The sequence below is a fragment of the Oncorhynchus kisutch genome, linkage group LG26 (genome assembly GCF_002021735.2).
Source record: "Oncorhynchus kisutch isolate 150728-3 linkage group LG26, Okis_V2, whole genome shotgun sequence".
Taxonomy (NCBI): Eukaryota; Metazoa; Chordata; class Actinopteri; order Salmoniformes; family Salmonidae; genus Oncorhynchus; species Oncorhynchus kisutch.
Genome location: NC_034199.2, coordinates 9,956,788 through 9,971,453, shown reverse-complemented (window position 1 = coordinate 9,971,453; position 14,666 = coordinate 9,956,788). Strand labels below are relative to the sequence as shown.

The window sequence follows — 14,666 nt, the reverse complement described above, 5'->3', positions numbered from 1 at the left end:
ATTGAGGCTGTGGGGGGGAGGGTGCAACTCAATATTAGGAAGGTGTTCCTAATATGTGGTATATTTACTCCGTGTACATACCTATGGACAGACAAAAATCTATATATTTTTATTGTTTTTACACATTATGAGTATGTGTCTGTACATCTGTATCAGGTATATGTGTTTCTGTTTGTATTATTTTACCAGGTAAGCTGACTGAGAACACATTCTCATATCACATTGTGTGTGTGTGCATTTATGTACAGTTGAAGTCGGAAGTTTACATACACTTAGGTTGGAGTCATTAAAACTCGTTTTTCAACTGCACAAATTCCTTGTTTTAACAAACTATAGTTTTGTGCATGACACAAGTAATTTTTCCAACTATTTTTTAAAGACAGATTATTTCACTTTTAATTCACTGTATGATAAATAAAAATAAAAAATAAAATAAAAAGTATCACAATTCCAGTGGGTCAGAAGTTTACATACACTAAATTGACTGTGCCTTTAAATAGCTTGGAAAATTCCAGAAAATGTCATGTCTTTAGAAGCTTCTGATAGGCTAATTGACATCATTTGAGTCAATTGGAGGTGTACCTGTGGATCTATTTCAAGGCCAACCTTCAAACCAAGTGCCTCTTTGCTTGACATCATAGGAAAATCAAAAGAAATCAGCCAAAAAAATGGTGAACCTCCACAAGTCTGGTTCATCCTTGGGAGCAATTTCCAAATGCCTGAAGGTACCACGTTCATCTGTACAAACAATAGTACGCAAGTATAAACACCATAGGACCACGCAGCCAGCATGCCGCTCAGGAAGGAGACGCATTCTGTCTCCTAGATATGAACATACTTTGGTGTGAAAAGTGCAAATCAATCCCAGAACAACAGCAAAGGACCATGTGAAGATGCTGGAGGAAACAGGTACAAAAGTATCTATATCCACAGTAAAACAAGTCCTATATTGACATAACCTGAAAGGCCGCTCAGCAAGGAAGAAGCCACTGCTCCAAAACCGCCATAAAAAAAGCCAGACTACAGTTTGCAACTGCACATGGGGTCTTCCTCTGGTCTGAGGAAACAAAAATAGAACTGTTTGGCCATAATGACCATCATTTTGTTTGGAGGAAGAAGGGGGAGGCTTGCAAGCCGAATAACACCATCCCAACTGTGATGCACGGGGGTGGCAGCATCATGTTGTGGGTGTGCTTTGCTGCAGGAGGGCCTGGTGCACTTCACAAAATAGATGACATCACGAGAAGGACAATTTGGTGGATATATTGAAGCAACATCTCAAGACGTCAGTCTGGAAGTTAAAGCTTGGTCGCAAATGGGTCTTCCAAATGGACAATAACCTCAAGCATACTCCCAAAGTTGTGGCAAAATTGCTTAAGTACAACAAAGTCAAGGTATTGGAGTGGCCGTCACAAAGCCCTCACCTCAATCCTATAGAAATTTTGTGGGCAGAACTGAAAAAGCGTGTGCGAGCAAGAAGGCCTACAAACCAGACTCGGTTACACCAGCTCTGTCAGGAGGAATGGGCCAAAATTCACCCAACTTATTGTGGGAAGCTTGTGGAAGGCCACTCGAAACGTTTGACCCAAGTTAAACAATTTAAAGGCAATGCTACCAAATACTAATTGAGTGTATGTAAACTTCTGACCCACTGGGAATGTGATGAAAAAAAATAAAAGCTGAAATAAATCATCCTCTCTACTATTATTCTGACATTTCACATTCTTAAAATAAAGTGGTGATCCTAACTGACCTAAGACAGGGAATTTTTACTGGGATTAAATGTCAGGAATTTTGAAAAACTGGAGTTTAAATATATTTGGCTAAGGTGTATGTAAACTTCCGACTTCAACTGTATATCTATGAACATACAGTGGGGCAAAAAAAGTATTTAGTCAGCCACCAATTGTGCAGGTTCTCCCACTTAAAAAGATGAGAGAGGCCTGTAATTTTCATCATAGGTACTCTTCAACTATGACAGACAAAATGAGAAAAACAATCCAGAAAATCACATTGTAGGATTTTTAATGAATTTATTTGCAAATTATGGTGGAAAATAAGTATTTGGTCACCTACAAACAAGCTAAATTTCTGGTTCTCACAGACCTGTAACTTCTTCTTTAAGAGGCTCCTCTGTCCTCCACTCGTTACCTGTATTAATGGCACCTGTTTGAACTTGTTATCAGTATAAAAGACACCCGTCCACAACCTCAAACAGTCACACTCCAAACTCCACTATGGCCAAGACCAAAGAGCTGCCAAAGGACACCAGAAACAAAATTGTAGATCTGCACCAGGCTGGGAAGACTGAATCTGCAATAGGTAAGCAGCTTGGTTTGAAGAAATCAACTGTGGGAGCAATTATTAGGAAATGGAAGACATACAAGACCACTGATAATCTCCCTCGATCTGGGGCTCCACGCAAGATCTCACCCCGTGGGGTCAAAATTATCACAAGAACGGTGAGCAAAAATCCCAGAACCACACGGGGGGACCTAGTGAATGACCTGCAGAGAGCTGGGACCAAAGTAACAAAGCCTACCATCAGTAACACACTACGCCGCCAGGGACTCAAATCCTGCAGTGCCAGACGTGTCCCCCTGCTTAAGCCAGTGCATGTCCAGGCCCGTCTGAAGTTTGCTAGAGAGCATTTGGATGATCCAGAAGAAGATTGGGAGAATGTCATATGGTCAGATGACCACCAAAATATAACTTTTTGGTACAAACTAAACTCGTCGTGTTTGGAGGACAAAGAATGCTGAGTTGCATCCAAAGAACACCATACCTACTGTGAAGCATGGGGGTGGAAACATCATGCTTGGGGCTGTTTTTTTGCAAAGAGACCAGGACGACTGATCCGTATAAAGGAAAGAATGAATGGTGCCATGTATCATGAGATTTTGAGTGAAAACCTCCTTCATCAGCAAGGGCATTGAAGATGAAACGTGGCTGGGTCTTTCAGCATGACAATGATCCCAAACACACCGCCTGGGCAACGAAGGAGTGGCTTCGTAAGAAGCATTTCAAGGTCCTGGAGTGGCCTAGCCAGTTTTTTCCACCATAATTTTCCACCATAATTTATAAAAAATCCTACAATGTCATTTTCTGGATTTTTTCCCACTCATTTTGTCTGTCATAGTAGAAGTGTACCTGTGATGAAAATTACAGGCCTCTCTCATCTTTTTAAGTGGGAGAACTTCCACAATTGGTGGCTGACAAAATAATTTTTTGCCCCACTGTATAGATGTCCATTTCCACGCGGTGGAGCCCTACACTAAGAAGGAGCTGGCCGCCATCTCTTTTCCTGACATCCTCCGCAACTACAAGGTGATGGCTGCCGAGAACATCCCTGAGAACCCTCTGCTCTACCTCTACCCCAACATCCCCAAAGAGAGCGCCTTCACACGCTACTACAGCCGCCCCACAGAAGGTAACTAACAAGCTGTTAGAAATGTATGTATGTTGAGGAAAGATTGAGTAGTTGAAAACGGTACAAATGGTGTTGAATTCAATTCCAGTCTAAGCTATTATACACAATAGTCACTGCATAGCATACTTTTCATATTTGGTTGTGCCACACCCTTTTCCCCCATTGAAATATTGACCACTGGTAATGCCTTGCTACAGGAGTTTGGTGAGGGGAGGAAGGCTCAAAATAATGTCTGGAATGGAGTGTGTGATGTGTTTGATACCATTCCATTTACTCCATTCCAGCCATTACTATGAATCCGTCCTCCCCAATTTAGGGGCCACCAGCCACCTGTGTTTGGTTCTAATGATAACCTCTAGACGTCTATAACCTTTGACCTTCTCAGCTGCTGAGCCAATGGAGTTGGAGAGTGCCTCTGAGGCTGGCTACATTAAGAAGGAGCTCATCTCTGTGTCTGAAGTAAGTGTGATTCTTGTTATGAAACACCTTTTACTGTTTTTAAATAGTTTTCATTGATTTAAGATACACACAACAAACAACACACACAGCCCAAAGTACAAGAAAAGGTCAAATGAAAAGTGTACGTCTCTTGTTATGGCAGTCACTGACAGTCACTCACCCATGTCAGCTAACATGTTTGGTAAATTAGTCTAGCTAAATATTTCACTGGTAGTAAACATGGTTGAATTACTGACCGGGGGGGCCCCCATTGATTGATTGTCACTCTCATATTAAATACTGCAAACATTTATTTTCTCCTGGTTATGTAACTGTTTGTTGGTTTCTGTTTCTCCTCAGCCACCCCTCCAGACTACAGGACGCCATGCTGCCCATGAGTCCCGAAGTGTATGGAGAGCTGACCAGGATTATTAACCCTGATGAGATTGAAAATGTGGTAGGTTACAGCCAGACAGCACCTGCCACACACACAGATTAGAGACACTGTGGTAGGTTTTAGCCAGACAGCACCAGCCGCACACAGAGTAGAGACACTGTTGTATGTTAGTCAGCCAGCAGTAGCCACACACAGTGGTCGTGTTCCCCTGCTCAGCCGTTCCATGCATCAACCAATGGTTGCGTGCAACATCATCAACTGTGCCGCCCGGCACCAGATTGCTATAACATATGTGGTTAGCTGATACGTAAAATAATTATCCGGGTGTAGTAAGATCTGGCATGCATCAGCAACACCTGGGCAGAGGAACGTAACCCACAGTGTGGTAGGTTAGAGACAGACAGCGCCAGCCGCACACAGAGATGAGACAACACGTATCTAATCATCATAAAACACAAAATGTGGAAAAGATGTGAACATTTGAGAAGACAAGACAGCCCTGGGGTAAAATTAGAATGTATGGTCCTGGCAAATCCGCTGTACCGCTGTCATAACTGAAGCATTAATTTCCAAATCTTTCATGCGTGGGTCGGGATAATTCATGCATTTTTTTATTTACTATGTGACTGATCCTATGTTGTCCCTCTCCCTTCAGATGTGCACTCCCTTCCCAAACTAATCTGCCCTCTTCAGGTGGTGCCCAGGAAGATTTGTGTAAGCTCCCGAGCCGAGTACCAAAGACACCACACAAAAAGGATGACGTTTGCAATAGATTTGAAAGCACAACTGAAACTGTATATATATATATATATATATATATATATATATATATATATATATATATGTAGTCCTACGTTATCGTTTTATATACACGCATGAGGTTTTGGGGCTTTGAGTCCAGCTGTTTGTAATAAGGAATGTTATTCTACGCTACTTGTGGGACAGTGTAATATTTTGTGTATGCATATGTAATGTGAACAACAAAAAAGGGATGCAGAAAGCTGTTCTTCACTTTGTAAATAGATACGATTTTGTAGCAACTTATAATAAGGAAAATGGTTCAGATGTTCTGGGTAATTCCACGAAATGAGTGCCCTTTGATATTTTAGTCAGAAATGTTGCACCAATATTGAATTTTAAAAGGCTGTTATATTAAATGAAGTGGCCTTTTATATAAACCACACGGAGACTTCAATAAATCAGATGTTTAATATGGATAAAGTGCCAAAATTCATCAAATATATATTGTTTTGTGTACTTTTTACCCATTTTTCTGCCCAATTTAGTGATGTCCAATTGGTAGTCTTGTCCCATCGCTGCAACTCCTGTTCGAACTCGGGAGAGGCGAAGGTCAAGAGCCATGCGTCCGCCGAAACATGACCCTGCTTCTTGACACATTGCTCGATTAACCCAGAAGCCAGCTGCACCAATGTGTCGAAGGAAACACCGCACAACTGGCGACCACCACAGGAGTCGGTAGAGCGCGATGGGACAAGGACATCACGTCCCAACATTTCTCCAAGTTTCTCCAAGCCCTAGTTATTTTGTTGCTTTGACAAAGTCATTTCTGAAGATTATTTTTTATTTCATGTGAGTAGTGATTCATTTGCATCAGTCCCTCATTTTAAGGTCAACCCTGTTACGTAAACTGAGCTCTCGTTTTAATTTGGTGAAACTATTCCTTTTGAAATATTGCTTTCAAAAGAAACATTGAACATCTAATAGTCAAATCACAGAGTAAACGCAGGAGCACTGGATCACTCTTTTTTTTGTACATTTTCTGGTGTTTTGTGGTGGATAACTGTGTAGGTCGAGCGTAACATGCCAACCCTGTTAGCCATAGATAGGCTAGAAGGGTTTTAACAATTACATTTTTGGGATGAAGCTTGCATGCAATTGCCACTCCCTGTAGCACACAACAAGCTGTCATTTCCCCTGTCACAAGGGGATTTATGGCTGATTTAAGAAATCATCAACCCTGTTACGGTCAACCCTGATACTTTATTTGGCACTGATAGTTTTGAGATGGGAAAACATGTTTATGAAGTTGAACATGTGCTCTTTATGACAGAATGTGAAAATTTGGTGATATCAAATGTTTTCTTTGACCAAGTGTGACGGCCCCTCCCTGCTCTGGTTTATGGGTTTTGCTGTGCTTACTTTCTGCAGGAGATTGGTGGGTGGAGTAGGAGAGGTGGGCGGAGCTGGGAGGGTCGTCAGTGCTGATTGGGGCACACCTGTGAAAGCTCAGCTGTGGCATAAAGCCACTGTCCCCCCCCCCCCCATCCCCCCATTCAGCAAGAGATTCCTCTCTCCGTGCATACCTTTGGTTGTGTTGTTGTGGCTTTGGCAGTTGACACCTAATTTACTGACCTTCATGTCTCATCTGATTATTTTTGTGAGTGTTTATTTATGGTATAAATTAATTTTGTTATTCCTTTACTCAGTGTGTGGTTTCCCATTGTTTGTTACAATCTTGAGCCAGGTTGTAACAAGTTATACAGAATTTGTGGAATGACCCTTATATGGAAAGTACTTCTAAACTGTACTCACGACTGCCTGGACTTCATTGTTTCAATTCATTAAAAATCAGAGCTCTCTCACATGCCTGAAAAGCTTTGCTTTGTTTAACTTGTTGATTCAAATATATTTATATATGTGTACATATTCCACTGCAAGGAGCAATCACACTCTTGCACACCTCTTAACAAATGAACTTGATCATGTATGTCTTAAAATAGCAGAAAAGGACATCCATGTATTGTACAGCAATACACTCAGAACTGTCTTTAGTTGTAATGTCAGATTGGTCTGCGACTATTGGTGACATCTGACTTAAACCATCTGTCCATATGACCGCCAGGGATTCTAACTCCTCTGAGCTAAAGCCTAGGCAGCTAATACAAGTTATCAGGGCTCAGGCAAGGTTACCCTTCTTCGAACCACCTCCAATACAACAGACATGTTATAACAAGGACAAAAGCAATGTGAGATTTTGAGACCTGTTCCTCTATGTGTTAGGGTGGTGATTGGTTGGAGGGTTCAAGTCAGGTGTTTCCCTGACTTTTAGAGGAGTGGTGAACGAGGTTAAATGTCTGTGGCAACATGTTCCATTATCTTTCTCATTCTTTGGATATCATTTTAACATGTTCTATATCTCTATACACAATGTCACCATCTCAGTGTTGCTGCAAAACAGTAACAGTGCATTACACAAATGAAAAAGTAATGGTAGAGATAGAAATGGAATGTACAGAGAGGACAGGGTTCTCCAGATATAGATTAGAATGTTAGATTTGAACATTGTGCAATGTTATTGTCCATTGTGCCAATGAAGCTGTTCTTATGCTACACCCTCGGAGTGTGGTGTCAGGAAAATAACCTCACACTCAACGTCAACAAAACAAAGGAGATGATCGTGGACTTCCGGAAACAGCAGAGGGATCACCCCCTATCCACATCGACGGGACAGTAGTGGAGAAGTGGAAAGTTTTAAGTTCCTCTGCGTACACATCACGGACCAACTGAAATGGTCCACCCACACAGACCACCTGGTGAAGAAGGCACAACAGCGCCTCTTCAACCTCAGGAGGCTGAAGAAATTTGGCTTGTCACGCTCACAAACTTTTACAGATGCAAAATCGAGAGCATCCTATCTCGCTGTATCACCGCATGTTACTGCAACTGCACACCGGGGGAAAACTACCTGCCCTCCAGGACACTTACACCACCCGATGTCACGGGAAGGCAAAAAAAGATCATCAAGGACAACAACCACCCGAGCCACTGCCTGTTCACCCTGCTATCATCCAGAAGGCGAGGTCAGTACAGGATGGTGACGCTGGGACCGAGAGACTGAAAAACAGCTTCTATCTCAAGGCCATCAGACTGTTAAACAGCCATCACTAACATTGAGTGGCTGCTGCCAACATACTGACTCAAATCTCTAGCCACTTTAATAATAAAAAATTGGATGTAATAAATGTATCACTAGTCACTTTAAACCATGCCATTTTATATAATGTTTACCATCTACTGCATCTTGCCTATGTCGTTTGGCCATCGCTCATCCATATATTTATGTGTACATATTCTTATTCATTCCTTTACACTTCTGTGTTTAAGGTAGTTGTTGTGAAATTGTTAGATTACTTGTTAGATATTACTGCACGGTCGGAACTAGAAGCACAAGCATTTCGCTACGCTCGCATTCATTTGAGAAACTGTTGTGAATGAAAATATTTTTGAATTTTGCGCGCTGCCTTTTCAGCGGAATGTTGTCAAGGGGTTCCGCTAGCGTGTTCCCGGCGCTAGAAAGGTTAACATCTGCTAACCATGTGTATGTGACCAATAAAATTTGATTTGATTTCATGTTTTCCCCATAAAACCTACCACTGCTTTGATTTCTAATTTGATCAGTATTGGTACTTTACACACCAGCTCCGTGGGAAAATTGGATCCTGGCCAAAGGCACAAGTTCATTCAAAAAGTGTGAGACATCTAGGATGAGTTTTTGACAATATTAGTGTCAACTGCCATATTTTTATGTACATGTCCAACTGGTTTCCTCCTATTTTCAGACTAATGATGCCAGACTAGTGTTTTATCATGTGGCCACAGATACTCCCCTATTCTGTACAATAAAATGAAATTGAAATGAAGGCTAAAGGGCATATGCAGTAGGGTTGATAAAGGTCAAGATAAGTTTGACTGGGACTCGTGGAAGCGTAGGATGTTTGGTAACGTTTGACATCCTAAACTTGTTTACATTTGACAAAGTAGGCTACAGGACCATATAGTGCTTCTACCCAAGTGGTGGCCCATCATGTCTTTAGGAGCAACAGTCTTTTTCATTTTTTCCAACCAGGCATTAACCAAGACATATAGCTAGAATGTTATGGAGTGATATTAGTGCCAACATAAACTGAATTTCAGATTCACCATAGACTCTAGTGTGCCTGGTTTGGCCAAAGATTACTAAGTATTCGTACTTGATATCATGAAATATATTTACTTTATACAGTACATAAATATACAATTTACATGTAGCAGCATATGTATAATAATATCACTTTATATTGCACACCAATGTCACAAAGATTCAATCAGATTCTGCACTTCGATATGGGACTCACTCTCACCACACACACACACACACACACACACACACACACACACACACACACACACACACACACACACACTTGGTGAGGGAAAGGTTAGAGGACGAAAGAGGAAAGATACAGCAAAAATAAGCAACACCGTCACCAAAGCGCACAACAAAAGGTAAAGCAATACAAAGGAGTATAAAAAATGTAAAACACATTAAATCAAACACACAGTTCAGAAATAAAGTCATCATACATAGTTGACAAAAGTCACTCCAAAAAGTGTTTATTCCACCAAAGAAACAGCAGTCTATTAGAGAGGATACAAAAGCAGCGTGGCGCCATCAACTGGCTTGGATGTCTACACTACAGCAGGCCGCCCAGGTTGTTCTCTGCTGTCTCCTTGTCCTTCTTGGGGGCCTCTTGTGGGTTGTACTTGTTTTGATAGTCCTGGAGGATGGCCAAAATGCAAGACCTCTTCCATTGGGGTCTTATCCCACCTACCGGAAAGATAATGAGCAGTGTGACTGACTGAGGTTGGACTGGCCTACAAAGGTATTCCTTTTGGGAACTAACACGACTCTTCAGGTGTGAAAATGCTAAAGGGTACAGTTCAAATAAATCCCTCATGGTCGACCATAAGTGTTCTTTTGAGTGGGACTACATTGTAGACTCTCACACAAGTATATGATACAGTCTCTCATCCACCCACCCACACCTACCTTCCCACCCAAAACACAAAGTGGCCATACCTATCAATGGGAACAGGGTTCACTTTGCACGCCTCCAAGAGGAAGCGCACCAAGAAACAAACACACACTCCTATGCACTTTCTCTCTCACACACTGCAGCAAAGACGTCAAACACTACACGGTGCAGTAACCGAGGGACAACAAATGAACCCTACGACACAGAGGGGGTCTGCCAAACACTCCCAGATGACCCTGACACACACACACAATCTGTCCCTGTGTGTGACAGGAAAAGGAGGCTGTGAGAAGTACCTTCTGCTGCTGCCACATGTAAAGCCGTCCTGGAGTCATAGTCCCTCTGCTCCATGTCCATGGAGGACAGAGCAAATCTGCAGACATACAGAATCAGGTCAGCAGTGTCACGAGATGGACGATAACGGCCAAAGAAAGAAGACGGAAGTAAGTCAGAGATGCAAAAGATGATTTATCACTATGAATGAAGATCTAATCATTCCATTGTCATGAAATTAACATGATTAAAAAATGTTATCATTTGCATATCATGGACAGCAGGACTTTAGTGCCCTTGTACACACTGAGGGACAGTCATTATGTTTGGTGTGTTTCTGTGAATTTGTGTGTGCGTGTATGTGCGTGTGTGTTAAGGAAGAGAGTGTGTAAGAGAGTTGCATACTTGACCTCCTTAGTGCTGAGACGTCTCCGGTGTAGGCAGCAAACAGGAGGTTGATGACAGACTTGACCTGGAGTGAAAAAATAAAGCAGTTTGTGGAACCAGGCAACACACACAGGCAGCCAGGGGGTGTGTGGGGGGACATGTGCCAGCTAAAGGAGAAGCAGAGTCAAACCCGTCAAATCAGGACTTCTGGATACCAATAAATTCCTAGCAAAACCCCTAGGCAATGGCAGTATTACTTTAATTATGTGAATCTGAAAAATATACGACAGATTGAGGGATTTGTCGTTTACTGTAATAACTTGAAGTAAAATGCTATCGCGAGCCACTCATGAAGTCAGCAATAACTAGGAAACTAAATGAGAAAAAGTAAGAAAACGACAGTTAAAAAAATATTGGCATCCCTAACTAGAGCCGAAAGGAATAATGCTAAGAATGCAGTTGTAGTGCGTTGTAAAACTTGCCAGAAGTTCTTATTACCCCTTTATAATGTCTAAGCAGGGGATATTGCCAGTTTCGTTAGCCAATGTTTTCTATTTTAAAGTGCGCACAGTCATGTTTGAGGAGCTACCAGTATCGATTACAGACCAAATACTACCAAATACTATTGCAAAGTTATTGGTCTGCAGTAACCTTCTCCAATCTAATCTGACAATTAACCACTAGGGGGTGCTGAAACATTACTGAAGGGATAGTGACATTGCCTTGAGTAAATTCTCTGTTTTTCCAATTGGGTGTTGGTGGTGCTATTGTGGGTAGAGCTCAAAAGCTTCAAAGACATTGTTATGTGAACCTCTGGTTGGACTGGAATTAGATGCTTTATATATCAACTGTACTGGAGCTAATGAAAATAGTGAATTAAAAACAAAAACAGTAAACAGTGCTGTGGAATCAAAAGCATAAAACCCTTGCTTCACATTCACAACAAACCAGTAAAAACGAATCAATTAATACATTTTACTTGGGGAAGAACAGTTCTGCAGTATAACATATCTGATGCATTTTGATGAGGCTGCACAATGCTTTCCAATGCAGAGACACAACTGCCCAGAATAGAATATAAAGGAGCTCCACATCACAGTAGAACACCAATCAGAACAGAATGAAGCAGGGCAAAACTCAGCATTCAGGAGATAGCAGAAAGGAGACACACAGTGGCATAGAGCAGAACTGAACACAGTAGAATAGAGTAGAGCACAGGCATTTAGCAGATCAGTTGCACACAACTCGCGAGCAGAACAGAACTAGCTAGATCAGAAAATAACATATACGAAATGAGATAGCAGTAGAGCAGAGAGGTCCGGGAGCACCACATGAAACACTCACCTACAGCTCTTAACCATCACTGGGCTGCATTCAGCAGGGCACAACATTGTGAAACGTTCAGGTAGGAATATATTGTGTAGAACAAATATGCCACTCTGACATGTAAGAAATCATGTCAGCTCTGTTCCTACAGAAAATGGCTCTGCTCTATATACCAATGTTGTCATGATGTCTTTAAATAATCTTTCCACATCTGTGATCAAATGAACACAGTGGTGTTGTGCTCACATCTTCACGTCTAGATACATGTTGGTGCAAGACGAGGGGATGTTGTATAATATACCAGTCCGATTTGGATCGAACCGTTCTGGATGAAAGAGCACTGAGTAATACTGCAGTAAATCTCACACCCAGTTCCATCTCTGAGATTTTTGCTGTGGATTAAGCCCCCACTGTGTGTCTCCTTTCTGCTATCTCCTGAATCCTCACCCCCAATCCCCATCTTTAAAAAAAGACTAGGAGAGAGGTAGTGACAGACAGAGGTAGTGACAGACAGAGGTAGTGACAGACAGAGGTAGTGACAGACAGAGGTAGTGACAGAGGTAGCGACTGCTTCTCAAAGAGAGTGAGAGTCCGCATGGTGTGGTTCAGCCTAAGGGCAGAGAAACTGAAGCAAAACAAAAAGGGAGCAACCTTTATCAACCCACAGACACACAGTCATAAACATACATGGGCTATGTAGGCTAGTTAGGATAAAACACATGCAAACACACCCAATGTGGGGCTGAGAATATCTGAAACACTTTGTTCACACGGGGTCAGGGAGTTCAAAAAAAACACACAAAAAAACATACACATGATCACATACACATGGTTAGCACATTTTATTGCGAGTGTAGCGAAATGCTTGTACTTCTAGTTCCGACAGTGCAGCAATATCTAACATGGAATCTTTCCACAATAACATTATTAAACATTATTAAAGTGGCATTATTAAAGTGACTAGTGATACATTAATTAAAGTGGCCAATGATTTTGGGTCTGTATGGAGGCAGCAGCCTCTCTGTGCTAGTGATGGCTGTTTAACAGTCTGATGGCCTTGAGATAGCATTGTTTCATTCTCTCAGTCCCAGCTTTGATGCACCTGTACTGACCACCGCCTTCTGGATGGTAGCGGTGTGAACAGCCAGTGGCTCGGGTGGTTGTTGCCCTTGATGAACTTTTTGGCCTTCCTGTGACATCGGGTGGTGTAGGTGTCCTGGAGGGCAGGTAGCTTGCCCCCGGTGATGCGTTGGTTGGCCTGATTTACTAGGCTGTCCGCACAACCCTCTGTAGCACCATGCAATCGTGGGCGGTGCTATTACCATACCAACCAATGATGCAGCCAGTCAAGATGCTCCTAATTGTACAGCTGTAAAACTTTTTGAGGATTTGAGGACCCATGCCTAGGGCTGTGGGGGTCATGAAATTTTGTCAGCAAGTGTTTGTCAAGCAAATAACTGCTGGTCTCACAGTAATTGACCGTTAATTAACATAAACACATTTAGCATATCCTGGCCTCCATGGCATAGCCTACAAACCACTGATGCAGACCTTTGGAACATTTACATATTAAAAGGTCTAATAAATCCATGTAACATAGCCTACACCATCACAATAAATTCAGTCTAAAATGTAGTCTATTTCAGAAGAACAGAATAACATGCGATAGCTACGCTAGTTCATTTAGCAGACAATATTTCGTTAGAATTCCATGGCATTATTTTATATTATTTTATAGTATGAAGAATACAATTGAACATTGCTGAATAAAATAAAATGTTTTCTCCAAACGATTTGAGGGAGTGCGCACATGTGGCTGTTCTGTGTTTAGCAGTTAACAAAGAAATAGGTACTCCTATATGCTTAATTTAGAGTTATTTATGTAACTTTAGTTGTGATACAAATGTTGGGCAATCCATTTTTATTCTATATACATTCTAAGGCTGTATGATGTGACTCGAATGATGATTTGAAAAAAGTCGCATGAAAGGCATGAGCTCGTAGGTCTTACCTGTCCACACCGGTCCACACACTAAACCTGTCCAATATGCCATACAACATGTTGTGAGGTTGGAGGGTAAATTGTCCTTACAACAGACTCTCTTAATCTCTTAATATTCAATCACCAATCGTTTACCCTAGCTCTTCTAAAAGGCCTGTATAGCCACGGCAACATACAGTATGTCATTGTCTGTATTGTCTTTTTAGACCAAGAGGGGGAACAGTGCCAACAGGTCCACAGTTGAACAGAGCACTGATACTGATGCAGCTGAGAGAGATTTTGTTGATAATCATAATGATGAAGATGAGGAAGAGGTGAAGAAGGATCCCCTGCCTCAGATGGAACAGGATGCCATGAAGAGAAATAAAGTCAAGGTAAGGGAATAGATTGAGCAGAGATGTAGATATTTGTGATATCCTTCATGTCTATAACCTGCCCCTACAGCATGTTGTTCTGAGGAAGGGAAATTGTCCATACAATACCCTTTTATCTCCAAATAGTAAATCTAGGGCTGACCCCATTTGGTTGACTGGTCGATAGTTTATTCGATAGGCTGTTGGTTGACTGGGATTTCTTAAGTCGAGCAGTCCCAAAAGT

The 14,666-nt window shown here is 41.7% G+C and overlaps 1 protein-coding gene across 4 annotated transcripts in view; it reads left to right on the top strand.

Annotated features, from left to right (window-relative positions):
* LOC109871062 (signal transducer and activator of transcription 1-alpha/beta-like) overlaps nucleotides 1-6,870 on the top strand; it is a 36,363-nt gene extending 29,493 nt beyond the window's left edge. Inside the window, exons 21-25 of one of the 4 annotated variants that reach the window (XR_004205619.1) lie at nucleotides 3,245-3,430; nucleotides 3,816-3,889; nucleotides 4,229-4,325; nucleotides 4,921-4,979; nucleotides 5,552-6,870. Coding sequence is in view for 2 of the 4 variants with exons in the window: in XM_031805609.1 (XP_031661469.1) it covers nucleotides 3,245-3,430; nucleotides 3,816-3,889; nucleotides 4,229-4,303 (335 nt within the window). In the remaining 2 variants the exon portion in view is untranslated. Of the gene's footprint in view, nucleotides 1-3,244; nucleotides 3,431-3,815; nucleotides 3,890-4,228; nucleotides 4,326-4,920 lie in introns of all 4 variants that reach the window. The other 3 variants (XR_002252262.2, XM_031805609.1, XM_020461864.2) reach the window with 3 other exon arrangements.
* The last annotated feature ends 7,796 nt before the right edge of the window (nucleotides 6,871-14,666 follow it).